Source organism: Gekko japonicus, unplaced genomic scaffold, assembly GCF_001447785.1.
Source record: "Gekko japonicus isolate JY-2015 unplaced genomic scaffold, Gekko_japonicus_V1.1 scaffold1068, whole genome shotgun sequence".
In the NCBI taxonomy this organism is placed as follows: Eukaryota; Metazoa; Chordata; class Lepidosauria; order Squamata; family Gekkonidae; genus Gekko; species Gekko japonicus.
The window spans coordinates 752-17,030 of record NW_015168079.1 but is presented as its reverse complement, the minus strand read 5'-3'; the positions used below and the strand labels follow the sequence as shown (position 1 = coordinate 17,030).

The 16,279-nt window shown below is 47.4% G+C and overlaps 1 protein-coding gene across 1 annotated transcript; it reads left to right on the top strand.

Moving 5' to 3' along the window:
* Window positions 1–15,294, top strand: BCL2L12 (BCL2 like 12). The gene is made up of 7 exons (XM_015414677.1): window positions 1–88; window positions 1,829–1,993; window positions 4,026–4,402; window positions 6,045–6,206; window positions 7,399–7,499; window positions 13,777–14,028; window positions 15,097–15,294. Exons 2-7 carry the CDS (start codon window positions 1,833–1,835, stop codon window positions 15,142–15,144), a joined length of 1,101 nt encoding a protein of 366 aa, XP_015270163.1. The 5' UTR covers window positions 1–88; window positions 1,829–1,832; the 3' UTR covers window positions 15,145–15,294.
* The last annotated feature ends 985 nt before the right edge of the window (window positions 15,295–16,279 follow it).

The window sequence follows — 16,279 nt, the reverse complement described above, 5'->3', positions numbered from 1 at the left end:
CCGGAGAAGTTTACTGGGTGCTGCCGGACCTTCCAACCGTCTTCTGTCCTGGTTGTGGTTGTAGTGCAGTGTGGTGAGGAGCGAGAAGGTGAGGTGCTCCGTCTCATAGGATGGTGGGAGTTTCGGGATGGGGAGAAAGATGAATGCGGGGAGGATAGGTAGAGGGACCGGAGGGGCTGGGGAGGGGAAGACCCCCGACTTTTGAGGAAGAATCTAGATGGTACGGGCTAGTGGGGCTTTGTGGGGTTTTTTTTGAAACTTTTAAACAGGCTTTAGGGGGGCGCAAGTCAAGAGGGTTTATTTCTGCATTTATTTCTATCCCACTTGTCTCCCCAATGGGGAACCAAAAGGGCTTGGGACTAGGGTTGCCAGCTCCCGGTTGGGAAATACCTGGAGATTTTGGGGGTGGAGCCTAAAGATGGAAGGAATTTAGGGAGGGAAAGCGCTTCAGTCGGGTCGAATGCCATAGAATCTACCTTCCGAGAGGCCATTTTCTCCAGCTGAACTAGTCCCTGTTGCCTGGAGATCAGTTGTATTCCCAGGAGATCTCCAGCCACTACCTGGAGATCGGCCACCCGACTTAGGACATCACACTCCCCTTCTCCATTTCAGCCTCACAACCCCAACCCTGTAAAGTTGCCAAACTCCAGGTGCTGCCTGGAGATCTCCAGTGATTCCAACTGATCCTCAGGCAACAGAGATCAGTTCCCCTGGAGGAAATGGCTGCTTCAAAGATGCACTCTATGGCATTATAGTCTCCCCTTCTCCAAACCCTGCCTTCCCCAGGCTCTACCCTCAAAATCTCCAGGTATTTCCCAACTCAGAGCTGGTAACCCTACAACCCTGTGAGTGAGGTAAGTTGGGCTGAGAGAGAGAGTGACCTGTCCAAAGTCACCCAGTGCTCTTCCATGGAAGAGAGGGGATTTGAACCCAGGTAGACACTCTGTGCACTACACCACCCTGGCTGTGGAATTGACTTGAGTAGCTAGTGTGTGTGTTGGACATGCATCCTAGCAATGGTTTGGCTTGCTTACTTGAGAGACCTGGGGCTATGTCCTGTGCAGTGCTTGCATTGCGTTGATCTTGTGGGGGAATGGTAAGGGGGTCTGGGCTTGGGGCAGGGAGCTGGCCTTTTGAACCCTTCAGAATTCTTGGGGAATGGAGAGAAAATGGCTCTTCGTGTGTGAACAGCTGTGGGGAGGGGGGCATGTTGATCAACAGTATGAATGACCAAGGATGGGAGAGAAGGTGTAAGGGTGACAGAGAGGGATTGCAGGAAGGAGACCGCAGGAAAGAGACTGATCCAGCATTTCTCACCGCTTCCTCGCACTCCCGCCGGCCTTGCAGGTCCTCCGCCGGGCCCCTGATGTCAGGGGGTGTGGCATATGCTAATGAGTTATGCTAATGAGTCCCCCTAGCTCTTTTTCTACGAAATGACCCCTGATCAACAGTATGAATGACCAAGGATGGGAGAAGGTGTAAGGGGTGACAGAGAGGGATTGCAGGAAGGAGACTGCAGGAAAGAGACTGATCCAGCATTTCTCACCCTACCCCACAGTGATGGAAGATGGGCAGAACTTTGAACTCTCCACATGTCTCTTGCAATGTCCCCTCTAAGCTGTGGAGTCTCGTGAGCAAAAACTACTTTGTGACCTACTGGCATTAAAGTTGTGAGCGAGCCATTTGGCTGCTGTATAAATTAGTTTGCTCCGGAGCCAATCCTTCCTGAGCTAAGACAAAAAAGTGTGAGACGGAGGTTAAAAAACTGTGAGCTAGCTCACACTAACTCAGCTTAGAAGGGAACATTGGTCTCTTGTCATCTTTACAGGCTTATGGCAGGCAGCCCGGTCCCACACAGGTCGCGGGAGCAGGTGAGAGAAGAGACCCAGCGCATCTTGGAAGCATTCTTACAAAGAGCACTGAGCCCCAGAGACACAGGTCCCCCGGGTCATGTGGGCCGCACCTACCATGACCCCCAACGTTACATATACAGGTAACAGGTGTTGGTACAAACTCCTGACTTCCCTGTGAAGGGAAGTGGACACAGGAAATTACACAGTCTTCGACCTGGACTGACTGGAATGAAAGTGGGTCCTGCCCTGTGAAGTTCTGGGTTGGGATCTGGAAAGCCTGGATTCTCCAGCAGAAGAGTGAGTCAGAAGAGCCCTGCAGTCTGGAAGTGTTACCTTGGAATCTTTCTGAGGAGAAAGAGTTCTGCAATCTATTGCTGGGGAGGAAGGGAATTGGGGAGCTCGGAAGCCTGGCTTCTTTGGGCAGGGATGGGATATACTAAAGGCTCTGTTGTGTGTGTGTAAGAAAGTGCATTTTACTGTGAGTCAGGCCCCATAGCCAGGATTTTGTGGCTTGTGGGGCAGAAATGTTTCTGGTGGGGCTGCCATTATTTGCCATAATGAAGGGGTTTTTTTTGCACACTCCTCCCCCTCCCCTCCTGCAAGCATTAAAGGGTCCTTCAGCTGATCAACGGGGAGCATGTGGTCTACCATTCGGCTGAAGGGCCCTTTAAATCTAGCAGGAGGGGAGGGAGAGGGGAGCACACCTCGCACTGCTTCTCAAAAAGATTTAAAGAATCCTTTTAAATGCTTTGGGGGAGAAGGGGCTGGCCCTTTAAGGAAGGGGGCAGAGCCCACCGAAGCTATGGGCCAGCCGTGAGTTCGCCAGGAGCCTGGCTCAAGGTGTAAGCCCGGTCTCATGATATCGTCTAGTTGTATGATTTCAGAAGTTACTAAAAGGATGTGTGTGTTTTCATACTTGTGAGAGAATTTATATATGTGTGATAGGATCGGGATGGGGGTGGTGCAAAGTTGGCTCCAGGTTTGGGGGAGGGGCTACGGCAAGGTTGCCCTCTCCAGTGTCATGTTGCCGCCCAAACACCACGACCAGGCTAGGGCTTATTTTTGGGGTAGGTCTTATTTTCGGAGAAACGGGGTATGTGGGATAGGATTGGGATGGGGGTGGTGCAAAGTTGGCTCCAGGTTTGGGGGGTGGGGCCTACGGCAAGGTTGCCCTCTCCAGTGTCATGTTGCCCCCCAAACACCACCACACATGCACACCTTCTCGGAGGCCGAATCAAAACAAAATTCCTTTGTGTTCCCTTAGTCCTATTGTCACCAGTGCCTTTCCACACATTGATTTCTAAAAATTTGTCCTTACTGACAATTTGTTTTTTTTATTAGATTTATTACTGTTTTAATTGTGAACCGCCTTAAGGAGGTCTGGGGAGGTGACATGCCCAGGGCTTTTTTTGTAGAAAAAGCCCAGCAGGAACTCATTAGCATAATAGGCCACACCCCTGACAGCACAGCTCATTGGCATATTAGGCCACACCCCCATGTTACCAGAAGTGTGCTCATCCACCTTTTGCTTCTTATTCTGTTTACCCAGGGCTTTTTTGTAGCAGGAACGCCTTTGCATGTTAGGCCACACACCCCCTAATGTAGCCAATCCCAATGAGTTCCTGCTGTTGGGTGTGGCCTGTTATGCTAATGAGTTCCTGCTGGGTGAGGCCAACTTGGAAGCCAGCCAGAACTCCGTTCCTGTGCGTTCCTGCCCAAAAATAGCCCTGGACATGCCCATTTTCTAAATCAATAATTTATCACATCCTTCTGAGTTCACTGATTTCGGTGGCGCTGGAAGGGTGTAACTCTGCTTAGAATGGTTGGTGGCGCTAGAAGGGTGTAACTCTGCTTAGAATGGCGCTGTTAAGGGGGGTACCCGAAGAGTGTTCCTCCTAGATGGAAATGGTAGATTTGCCCCAACAGCCCCTGTGACCACCACGCAATCTCCCGTTGCTGGCAGAAATGAATGGGCTAATGGTCCATGGTTGGTGGGTGGGTCATCTGCCCAGCCATAGGTCTGGGTAGCTGTCTGACCACATGAGCCCTGGGGTGCCATGGTAAAAGTTTCTCCAGGCCTGGAGAAGTGAGGTTCAGGGCTCAGATGCACCAGGCTGGGTGGGAGGGTGAGGAGCCAGTACTCCGTGATTCTGTTACCCTCTTCCATTGCAGGTCCCCAACTGAACATGGCCCCCACTGCCCAGCCTGGACCAACATCCACGAGGAGATCAACCGCGCGGAAGAGAGCAAGCATGGCTTCCGGACCAGTATAAAGCGGCTGTTGCGGCGGAAGCCTAGCCCCCGAATGCCCCCCGATGGGCCCCCTCCCTCCAAGGACTCCTTAAAGCGGTCCAAGTCTGGAGGGGAGGGAGCCCACCAGAAGCGCACCTTCTCCTTCAAGGGCCTGCTGCGGAAGAAGGGAACTCCTTCAGGGGTGACGGGATGCCCTGCTGAGCCCAGTCAGCGCCCTGACTCCTTGCCTCTAACCCCCTGCTACTGTGACAAACTCCTGGCTGGCCAGGAGCCCCAGCCAGAGCCCCAGGCAACCAGTAAGGAAACAGCAAACCTTGTCGCTCCTAGTTGGAATTCTCCTTGCCTCCCATGTCTCACCCCTAACTCTGGGAAAGCTAGAAATGTAACCATGTACAAGTGGGTACTTGCGAGGACTCGCGGGGAAGGGGAAATCCCACTCTGTCCTTTACCAACATCTGTTCCACACCTGCTGGCTCTGTTTTCCCACTTGGCAGCTTATACAATTTCTCTTATCATCTCCTAGCTGCCTCTGTTCCTCCCCCCATTTCCCTGTTGCCACTTCCTCCCCCCATTTGTTTCTTAAATTCCAGCCCACATTGTACTAGAGTGGCTGTCTGGGTTTGGTGTTTTGATTCCAGGGCATGTTATTCTGAACAGGCTTCAGTTGCACTCTGAAGGGACTTTGGTTGGCATAACTTAGGACTTCATTATAATTTGGTGAGACACATGGCGTGGAATTTGTTATGGAGTTCAGGGTATGGTGGGGGGGACATATGATCCAGCCACTTTGCCAAACCTGATTGCGTTTGGATAGGTGAGAAAATTACCTTCCCGATCTTTAATTCCATAATGGAAAAAAGTCTTTTACATATGCCTGCTATCCTAGGCTTCTGCATTCCTCATGCTCTTAACAGGAAGCCCTGGTCTGTATTCTCTTGGGCCACAAAATGGAATCTGTGCCCTTCAGAAGAGTATGTTTTTTGCCCTGACCTGGATAGCCCAGGCAAGCCCAATCTCGCCAGATCTCGGAAGCTAAGCAGGGCCAACTCTGGCAAGTACTTGGAAGGGAGACCTCCAAGGAATACCAGGGCTGGGACGCAGAGAAAGGCAATAGTAAGCCACCTCTCTGAAATGTCCGAGTCCCACTAGGGGTCGCCAAAGTCAACCATAACTTCCAGACACACACACAAAATACCAGGAAAACCCCCCAAACAGTGGCTTTTTTGGTAGCGACATCTCAATTATGACCTGGTTGAAAAAGGACCACTGAAGCCTAACAGATACTTGCAACCTTAGCTGTACTTTAGATATTTAGGCAGATACTTTATACCAAAAAGCCTTCCAAGTTACACAGATCTCTTCATCAGATAGTTACTGCTTAATTATGCTTGCATGTGTGTGTGTGTGTAAATAGGGTTTTTCAACGCAAGAGATGTTCAGATGTGGTCTGCCACTGTCTGCCTCTGCATAGCAACCCTGGACTTCCTTGGTCGTCTCCAACTACTAGCCAGGGATGATGACCCTGCTTAGCTTTCAAGACCTGAAGATCTGGCAAGCCTGGGCTATGTGTTCCCATACTGAAGCAAATATTTTAGAAAGTTTGCTGCCTATAGTGATCAAACCCAGTCTATTTTACCTCTTCAAATGTGCACAATGGGAGAACTACAGCCATTCACAGCAACCTGGTGCTCTCAGTCCAGGTAGACTGCTTTTCCTTTTTGCCCGTTTAGAACGGTGCTTAACTCCAAAGTGTTCCTGTCCTTTCATCAACGATGGAAGGAAGTGGTATCACTTTATTTCTTCCGCATCCCTTAGTTACTGGGGAGCAACACAGCAAAAGACTGTTAGTAAAGAATGGGGCTTTCTGTGGCTCTAACTTTTCCCTAGAAGTATGGGGGGCTTTCTGTGGCTCTAACTTTTCCCTGTCCTTTATTCCAGATAATGAGGCAGAAGAAACTGAGTTTTATACGCGTGTGGCTCAGAAACTGGACCAGTTGGTAAAGCAACAGCAGCTGATCAGTCCTTCCACTGGAAAAGGCTTGCCTTCTCCTACAGACCGGTTCCGCTCTCTTCCCACAAATGCTGTATCGGGCACTGCAGGTACTGGATTCTTCTATGTCTGTGTCTCTGTACCCACCCCTCCTCCTCCAAAACACTCCTTCTAAGCAGCAGGGCTTGCATTAATCCCTCTTGCTTCATAGCCCAGATGTGTTACAGACACAGGTTCCCATCCTTGCTTGAGGCTGCAGGCAGTTTTGGAATATTGACAAGGGAAAGCAGACACCTCTGCAAGCAAGCAGGGCAATCACAAAAGGGCCAATCGCAAAGTGTTGGGGGGGCTCCTGGCCAACTGTCCTCCTGTGACAGAGGCAGCCGCTTCCAAATGGGTGCTCTTTGCAGATGCAAAGGCTCTTGTAAAGAATCTCCTGCACTGAAGAGGTGATGGAAAGCCACGATTGCTCTTTGCTTTGAAGAAGAGATGCTGTTTGGTTTCAGTTTCCAAAGCAGGGGGCAGAGGGAAAGGCTTCCAGGCACAGAAGGAAGAAACTCTGGTTCTATGGCCGAGCTGAGGGCAGACAGCTGTAGCACACCTGCCCAGAATAAGCTCAGCATTTTGCTAACTAGGTAGGTGGCTGGGAAGAACCTGAAGCTCCCTGAATTATCTCCCCCCCCCGCCGTTCCATTGAAGACATTTGGGATTTCTTTCCCAAGATTCAAGAAGCAGGTGGGCACCGGGAAACACATTGGTGGGCACCACAGTGTCCCTGGGGGTAAGGTTGCCAGGTACCCCTGGCCACTGGTGGGGGATGGGGAGGTAGGCTTGCCAGATACAAGTTCAGGAGTAGAGCCGGGGGAGGACAGGGAGATCAGTGGGGTATAATGCCTTAGAGTCCATCCTCCAAAGCAGCCATTTCCTGCTAGGGAACTGATCTCTGCAGTCTGGAGATGAGCTGTAGTTCCAGGGGGTCCCCAGGTCCAACCTGGAGGCTGGCATCCCTACCTGTGGGCCATTGGGTCATAGAGATTAGGACCTCTCCCGTCCTGTGCTCTTGATAGCACCCCTTGCTGGTTTTTTAGTGACAATGAAGGGAAACCACTGGAGTGGGGAGACTGAGAGTTCATATTTAGGTTCAATCTGATTAGGAATTCTCTAAACACAGGATCCGTGCACCTCCTTGAGGATAATAACTACCACCATTCCATGAGAGTCTACTTTGGATTTTTCCCTTATCATACTAATATTGCATTTTGGAATTGCACTGGGGTTGACTGTTGCCCTTTCCACTCTCAGCTAATTCGCTTGAGCTGCAGGGAGGCATGAGTGAGAAAGAGCAAGTCCTCCAGAAACTGGTCGCCCTCCTGGAAGAACAGGCCGGAATCATCAACAAGGAGGTAGCTGCAGAGTCACGACAAACAGGCCGGGCGGGCTGAACACTTGCTTCTGTTTCTAATCTCGCCTCGGCTCTTTTTACCCCAAGCAAACTCACCTGATCTTGGCCTCTGTGGACTCCTTTTCTGTACTGCCAGGCTGATCTTTATGTCTCGAGTAGCATATCCTTTGGAGAACAATCCTTCAAAAGTCCTTGTGGTGGCGTGATGTCCTTTGGGGGTGAGGGGACTTCCTACCTTGGGTCTCGAAACCACCAGCCCAGTCACCGCTTCCTTGCAGAGATGGTTTTTATTTTCCATTGACAGCTCCAGATACCCAAGGGTGTGGTTTACTTCACCCACTTCAGCATTATGATAATACACATTATAAAGGAGAAGAGCCACAATACTGTAGCCTTCCTCTTTGCCTAGGAACCTTCCTGAGACATTTCCCCCTCCCTTCTCCTATACCTTCTAATTCCAGCCAGCCCCTTCCATTGCCCTTTCCTCTCTTTTTATAGCCCCAGCACCACACCTGGCCCTTGAGTTAAGCTCCACCCTCCTCTTCTCTGTTCCCTGCTCTCCATAGCCACACCCTGCCTTAAAACACCTGGGCCCAGAGCACCATTGTTCTTCCATCCAGGTTTGCTCATGGCCTCCGTACCGTGTGAGTTTCCCTGGGACAGACTGCCAAAGCTTTTCTGTTGCTGAGACTACCATAGCTGTACCCTCCTTCCCCTGCTCCACCCAGGTGAATCCTGCTGTGGGGGTGTGTCCTATACCACCAGGTGGGTCATTGCCAGGTGGCCATGATGATTCTCTGTCATGCAAGTCAGCCTCAAGTCTTTCTGTAACAGCCTTTCTGCTTACCTCTTTCTTGTCTGAATCCCACCTGCAAGCCTGCTGCTTCCATCGAATCTCTCAGGTACAGTAGGATCTCTGCTTTTTGCATTATTGCTGCTCTTGTTCTGCCTCTCCCACTTGTGAACCTGCTCATCACCATAGATCTGCCCAGCATCCTCTGCTTATCGGTTCTGCCACTTCCCTTTTACCTACCTGGCCTTTATCCAAGATCTGGCCATTTCTTGTGCAGCCGTACGAAACAGACTGCCTAAGGTTTTGTGGCAGACTTCGTCCTCACTGTCTTTCAGGAGGGTATGTTAGCCCTTTCTTTTTCAAAGGACTTCCTGAGACTCCATGGAGGGTAATTAGTTTTGTGTTACTGTCTAGTGAAGTTGCTGTTTTGAGAGGAGGAAAGCCATTTTCTTTTGGTGGGTAGTTAGTTTATGGTGGAAATTGTGGGTTTGTTTTTTTCAAAAAAAAGTTTTGAACTGGTTTTTCCGTTGGATGGTTCAATGTTATTCCTTGATTTTAGTTGTTAGCTGCAGAAAGCCATTCAATGGTAGGGAACACGTGTTTTCAAGGAAGTTCTATCAACCTCATCCTTTCCCTTCCCTTTGTTCTTGTTTTATACAAGCTTGGCAAATAAGTTCACAACAGTTACTCATCTACAAAATGCTTTTGCTAATGTGCCTGCTTCATGCTGGCCTGTATCTGTGATCTAACAGTTATCAGGGATTTTTTAAAAAAGGAATCCATTCTCATACAGGATTTCCAGCTTTCGACCAGCCCATTTAGCTGTGTCTGTAATAGTTTGATTTCCAGCAGTTATACCAATGATCATGTTGAACTGCGCCATGAAAAAAACCTTCACTTTTTGATTCTGGGATATCAAACCGGTATTACAAAGACAGAACCAAGCGGGGGTATTGTTCCTTCCAATCCCTGGCCTGTTGTAACTCAATTCCCATTTACAAAAGCAAATCTGCTGACCTGGAACAATTCTTACTTGCCACAGATGAGTAGGCAAGTTACTGTTTACAAACCTCTTTAGTATGGAACACTCGCGCATGTAGACTGAAAGCCTTCTCCCTGATATACAAACTTGCAAGGAGGCTTTCTTCATGCTGGAGCATTCAAAGACAAGATTCTCCTTGCATGCACACACGTCATTTTACTCTGCTGTGGCACAGCACAGGGAAATCTTACTACGTTTTTGCGGTATGTGTGGATCAGTATTAAATGAATGAAGCTTTGTTGGAGGTTTTTAAGCAGAGGCTAGATGGCTATCTGACAACAATGCTGATTGTGTGAACTTAGACAGATCATGAAAGGGAGGGTGGGAAGGGATGAGCTGGTGCTTGACTATTGTGGCCCTTTCCTACATGCCCAGAGTAATGCCGATCATCACCTTGGGGTCAGGAAGGAATTTTTCTCCAGGCCAGATTGGCCCAGGGATTCTGGATTTTTTTGCCTTCCTCGGGGCATAGAGGGAGTGGTCATTGGGGAAGTGGGGGGGTACATAGTTGTGAATTTCCTGCATTGTGCAGGAAATTGTGTGTGGACTAGATGATCCTTGAGATCCCTTCCAGCTCTATGTTCCTATAAAACAGGGAATTGATTGGCATTTTCTTTCCTAGCCAACATGTCTACAAAAATTGATTTTGAGTTAGGGAAGAGCTCATCTTTTCCTCTGAATGATTGCTTGTACCTCTTTAAGGAAGGCCTTTATTTACTTTCTTATATTAAAACATTTATATCCCTCTTTACCCCATGGCTCAAGGCTGCTTTACATACATGGTGAAGTCAGCGTTGTGTAGTGGTTAGAGTGTTGGACTAGGATCTGGGAGGCTGAGAATGGTTGACTGGCCCAAGGTCACTCCTTCCATCCTTACTCACCCATGGGCCAGTCACCCACTCTCAGCCTAGCCTACTTCACAGGGTTGTTGTGAGGATACTGTAGAGAAGAGGAGAATAATGTAAGCTGCTTTGGGTCCCCATTAGGGTAAAAGAAAAAGCTAAGTATCTCCCTTATAAATAAAAGCCGAATGGTGCTGGCACTTCTCTAGAACATTCCACACGCTCCAAAATCAGTTCGCTCTCTGATCTGTCATTTAGAATTAGCACTTCTTTTGTCTTTTCTAGATTGAAAGTCATTCTGTTACTTTAGGAACATAAAATATGACTATGGACATTTTTACTTGGCATGAAATTATCACAACTAGCATATTAAAAATATAGTGTATCCAAACAATTATTACAAACAGAATACCCACCCACATGCAAAAACAAAACTGAAACCTTTTTATTTTCTTCTGACAATAGCACCTCCTAAAGGAAGAAATGCATCTTGCATTGGAGAGTTCAGTTTGTAACCTAGGACTGGCTTGTCCTCAGTGCACAGAAATTAGATCAATCTGATACCATATATATATATTTTAGAAATGATTTGGAAAATATTTGGAAGCAGGAACAAGAAAGGGAAAAAAACTAAACCTAACAAAGAACTCCAAAACCAAACAAAGGTTAGTGGAAAGGAGGGCCAATATTAAAACCTTTTCATAAAAAGAGGTATATAAAACATATATAGGGGCCCAATTACAACCAATATATATAAAACTTTTTTAGCCCTGGTTATGGTTATGTTTTATATATATCGGTTGTAATTGGGCCCCTATATATGTTTTAATTTGTTATTATTAATAAATACATGTACCTCTTTTTATGAAAAGGTTTTAATATTGGCCCTCCTTTCCACTAACCTTTGTTTGGTTTTGGAAAATATTTGAACACCTTGTCTTAAAATATTTTATTCATCATGTTAAAATAAAATGTTCCATAATCATTTTTTCTTTTCTTTTTTCAATTTTTCGGAAAAAAACAAAAAATCTTCAGGGGAAAAACCGGAAAAAACCCGTTTTTCCCCCCGAATTTTTCCGGGCCTTCACATCTCTAATTGACACTGAGTGTCCAAGGCCGGGGCACCCGCCCAGAGCCTCTTTCTAGAGGCCGTTGTATTTATTTCCACAACGGGCCTTTTTCCTAGTAAATGAAATAAAACAAAATATTCCATCTGGAGTCTCAGCAAGAAATAATAATATAATTATATATAATAGAATAACATACATAAAAATGGGCCACCAACAATAAAGCCCCAAACTAATAAAATTCAGTATTTTGTAAGCCACTGTTGTGAATGCCATGGCTTAAGAATAGATCAGCAATTACTAATAGAAGGTGGAATCTGGCCACTTATTGGTAATCCCTGCCCCCAAAGCAGTCTGACTGTCCTTGACCAAAATCAGGGCCTTTTTGGCTCTGGCCCCAACCTGGTGGCGCACTCTGTCTAGTGAGACAAGGGCCCTGCAGGACTTAGCTCAGTTCCACAGGGCCTGTAAGACTGAGATATTCCACCAGGCCTATGGTTGAGGACAGTGATGGTAAGAGAGACCAGCTGGCCTCCCTCCTTCTCCCCCCTCTTTCTCTGTTTTCCCTTTCTCCCAACCTGTTTGCTTTATTTTTCTTTATCATGTTCCTTCCCTGATCTTGCCCTCCTTCTTTTTCCTCCTTCCTTGCCTTTTTAGGGATTGGTTTTTCCATTCACTGTGGGCCGCGAATCTTCTATGTTGACTACCTTTTTACTTGCGATGGATTGTTGGGGCACCATCTGATTGACTTGTAGGTTTTTAACTGTAATGTTAAAATATTTTAAGATGTAAAATGTTGACTTTATTGTATCTATCCAATTTGTTTTTCTCCCCTGCCGCTTCGGGATTGTGCACCTGTTGAAGGGAGAGGCCTGCCCATTTCTGTTTGTGTTCTTCTGAAAGGGACCGAGGACGCAAATGGCGCAGGGGAAGGAGCGGGATATAAGTTGAATACATTAAAAAAGACACAAAAGAACAGAGCAACCCTTAGCCTGGGTCCTTGTCTAAACACATTCTTGATGTTGACTCAATTCTTAGTAGGTCCTGTGATTTCAGAACAGAGCTTCGCCCCAACATCTAACTCTCACTGTCTTTTTTTGCGATGGCAGATTGAAGCAGATCCGCTCCTCCGGAACACCATCTCCCGCCTGTCTTACCGGAGCTTCTCCCGCATGGCTGAGGCCTTCACCTCCCGCTCCCCATCTGGAATCCCCAGTCCGCAGCTGGCCAAGCTAGCCCTCACCATGGAGCTGACGCGGAAAGTGGCCGGCATCAACAGCCACGCCGTGCACACCCTCATGGGCTACAGTCTGCAGTATATGGATATGTTTGTGCCGTGGCTACAGCAGCAAGGTGGCTGGGTACGTGGAGAAACCCACAGGCCTAAATTTTAAAGCCTGAGCTATAGCTTAAAAGCCAGCAAACATGAAACCATTTGAAACAGAAGACCAGGCAAAATTTTGCCCGATATAAACTTGCTCGGTGCACGGATCTAGACAAATATGGCCTTCTCACGCAGAAGAACCACCTGTTTACAAACTGTGTAAATCGGGCCATTCGTTCTTTATGTTCCGGTTCTGTGTCAACAAAGTGGAACTAGGCGACTTGCTTTACAGGGTATTGTAAGGAAAAATCATATCAAGCAAGGGCAAACAACCTTTTTGGCCTGAGCGCCCCCCAAAGTGCACCATCTACCTGTAAAAATGATGGTGTGCCAGAAACAAAATTGGAGGGCAGGGAGACCAAGCGAAGCCTCAGCATTGGTGGCAGCATCTAAGGAATTTGCCTTGGCCTCAGCTTGTGGCTGTTTAAGTCGGAGAGGCAAAGACAGGTGTGATTCTAGCCGTGCTGAAGCTGTCTTGGTTGCTTGGTCTGGCCCTGGGTGCCAAGCCTAATGTTCTAGTATGCTTAGGGTTGCCAGGTCCCATCGTTGCACCGGCAGGGGGATTTGGGGAGCTTCCACAGGGCCTGTAAGACTGAGATATTCCACCAGGCCTATGGTTGAGGACAGTGATGGTAAGAGAGACCAGCTGGCCTCCCTCCTTCTCCCCCCTCTTTCTCTGTTTTCCCTTTCTCCCAACCTGTTTGCTTTATTTTTCTTTATCATGTTCCTTCCCTGATCTTGCCATCCTTCTTTTTCCTCCTTCCTTGCCTTTTTAGGGATTGGTTTTTCCATTCACTGTGGGCCGCGAATCTTCTATGTTGACTACCTTTTTACTTGCGATGGATTGTTGGGGCACCATCTGATTGACTTGTAGGTTTTTAACTGTAATGTTAAAATATTTTAAGATGTAAAATGTTGACTTTATTGTATATTTAACAGCTGGAAGCTGCCCTGAGGCCTGTTTGCGGGGGAAGGAGCGGGATATAAGTTGAATACATTAAAAAAGACACAAAAGAACAGAGCAACCCTTAGCCTGGGTCCTTGTCTAAACACATTCTTGATGTTGACTCAATTCTTAGTAGGTCCTGTGATTTCAGAACAGAGCTTCGCCCCAACATCTAACTCTCACTGTCTTTTTTTGCAATGGCAGATTGAAGCAGATCCGCTGCTCCGGAACACCATCTCCCGCCTGTCCTACCGCAGCTTCTCCCGCATGGCTGAGGCCTTCACCTCCCGCTCCCCATCTGGAATCCCCAGTCCGCAGCTGGCCAAGCTAGCCCTCACCATGGAGCTGACGCGGAAAGTGGCCGGCATCAACAGCCACGCCGTGCACACCCTCATGGGCTACAGTCTGCAGTATATGGATATGTTTGTGCCGTGGCTACAGCAGCAAGGTGGCTGGGTACGTGGAGAAACCCACAGGCCTAAATTTTAAAGCCTGAGCTATAGCTTAAAAGCCAGCAAACATGAAACCATTTGAAACAGAAGACCAGGCAAAATTTTGCCCGATATAAACTTGCTCGGTGCACGGATCTAGACAAATATGGCCTTCTCACACAGAAGAACCACCTGTTTACAAACTGTGTAAATTGGGCCATTCGTTCTTTATGTTCCGGTTCTGTGTCAACAAAGTGGAACTAGGCGACTTGCTTTACAGGGTATTGTAAGGAAAAATCATATCAAGCAAGGGCAAACAACCTTTTTGGCCTAAGCGCCCCCCAAAATGCACCATCTACCTGTAAAAATGATGGTGTGCCAGAAACAAAATTGGAGGGGGGGGGGGAGAGGGTTGGACTTGTCCAGATACCGCTGGACCAAGCAAAGTCTCAGCAGTGGTGGCAGCATCTCAGGAACTTGCCTTGGCCTCAGCTTGTGGCTGTTTTAAGTCGGGGAGGCAAAGACAGGTGTAAGCCTTGCCTGTTGCCTTCTCCTGCACTGTTGATTCCAGCCATGCTGAAGCTGCCTTGGTTGCTTGGTCTGGCCCTGGGTGCCAAGCCTAATGTTCTAGTATGCTTAGGGTTGCCAGGTCCCATCGTTGCACCGGCAGGGGGATTTGGGGAGCGTTCTGGGATGTCCCGGACACCATGACATCACCCGGAAGTGACATCACATTAGGGACGTCACACAGTGACGCTCTGGTTTTTGGGCAAAACGCTGATAAAACCAGTGTTAAACCATAGAGTTTCTCCTCAGAGTAGAGCGTCACTGTGTGATGTGCCCGATATGGTGATGTCACTTCTGGGTGACATCATCGCATTGGGGACATCATGCAGCGACATTGCTGTTTGGGGGCAGAGTTTCCTCCACCAGTCACCTGACTAGTAGTGGGCTGGAGTCCCAAACACCGGGGGAACCCTGCCGGGGACTGGCAACCCTAGGTATGCTGCTGTCTACACATACCCGGGTATGGTGATGTTAAAAGGCACTTTGAAAAACTGACGATCCTAATGTTTGTTTCTTTTCTTTGTAGGAGAATATTGTGGCCCAGGATGAGATTTTTGACCGGCAACTTGATTAATCCTACCACAGTAGGGATGGGAGTGGGGTCTGTATGCTCCCAGTCCTACCACCACCAGCAAATGCCAGTGTTCCTAGGACTGGAACCCTAGGGAGAGTACACACTTGGGACTTGTTCTGAAAACTAACCCCTGGGGGTATCTTTTTTTTAAAAAAATCTTTCGTAAAAGTCCCTTTATTTCTCTCCCCACCGGGAGACATACCAAGAAGGTATCCTAACACTGTGAGCGATTTTTTTAATTTGTGGGGCTAAAGTGGTAAATCTTGGGATCTAGAATTTTACACTAACTGATGAGCAGTGTATAATCCTAACAAGAGTTATACCCACATTGACATCAGTGGATTCAAGAGATAACTCTGTTTAGGAATGCAGCCAACTTGAAGCAATTTCACTACTTTGCGTAATTGTGAGCTTTGTTTTGTTGCAGTTCTGTTCTTTCAGCATTTAAGAGATCTGTTTTTTAAATTTGTCATTCTCTTGGGAAAGGAGATCTGTAACTCTTAGGGGGGGAAAGGGAGAAAGCAGTAAGCAAAAACCAAGAGAAAAGCTGACATGATTTTAACAAATCTTTTTTTATAAACCAACTTACTATGTGGTTGTTTAGAAGCACTTTTAAAGAAAATTTCTATATTGATGAGAACTAGCAACTTGGTTGCGTTTTTAAAATGAAAGGATACCTGTGAATTATGGGACAGAGTCATCTCCTGGCTCTATTAAATCATTCTTTGTGCCTTATACCTGAGAACTGAACATGATCCTGTGCACATTTCCTGAAAAGGAAGTGTAACTGATCTTGGTGTATAGAACGTGTGCATTAGGGCTGTACCCTTTCTGTATAAAGTACTGTAAAGCTAACTGCAGTTAAATGGGACTGTCTGCCAGGAAAATCTGCTCAGGCTTGGGTTGCTTTTTGTGAACAGAACGTAACCACAAACTCAGGGAGTATGTGTGTGTGTTTACATAGAACACTAGTAGAGCCTTGGAAAGACTGTGATTTTTGTTTGTTTGTTAAAGAAGATTTTATTAAAAATATTTAAACATTAAAAGCCTTTTGTATCTGTATCTTTGTTTTCTTCTGGTGTTCCTCTGTGTCACAGGCCCATGGGCCAAATGCAGGCCACAGGACCCTGGACGG

What these genes read in the sequence shown, in the direction of transcription:
- BCL2L12 (XM_015414677.1), top strand. Translation starts at nt 1,833, where the DNA reads ATGGCAGGCAGCCCGGTCCCACACAGGTCGCGGGAGCAGGTGAGAGAA. An exon ending in TGCTGTATCGGGCACTGCAG is followed by an intron (nt 6,207 to 7,398) that starts GTACTGGATTCT and finishes TTCCACTCTCAG; the next exon opens with CTAATTCGCTTGAGCTGCAG. An exon ending in CCGGAATCATCAACAAGGAG is followed by an intron (nt 7,500 to 13,776) that starts GTAGCTGCAGAG and finishes TTGCAATGGCAG; the next exon opens with ATTGAAGCAGATCCGCTGCT.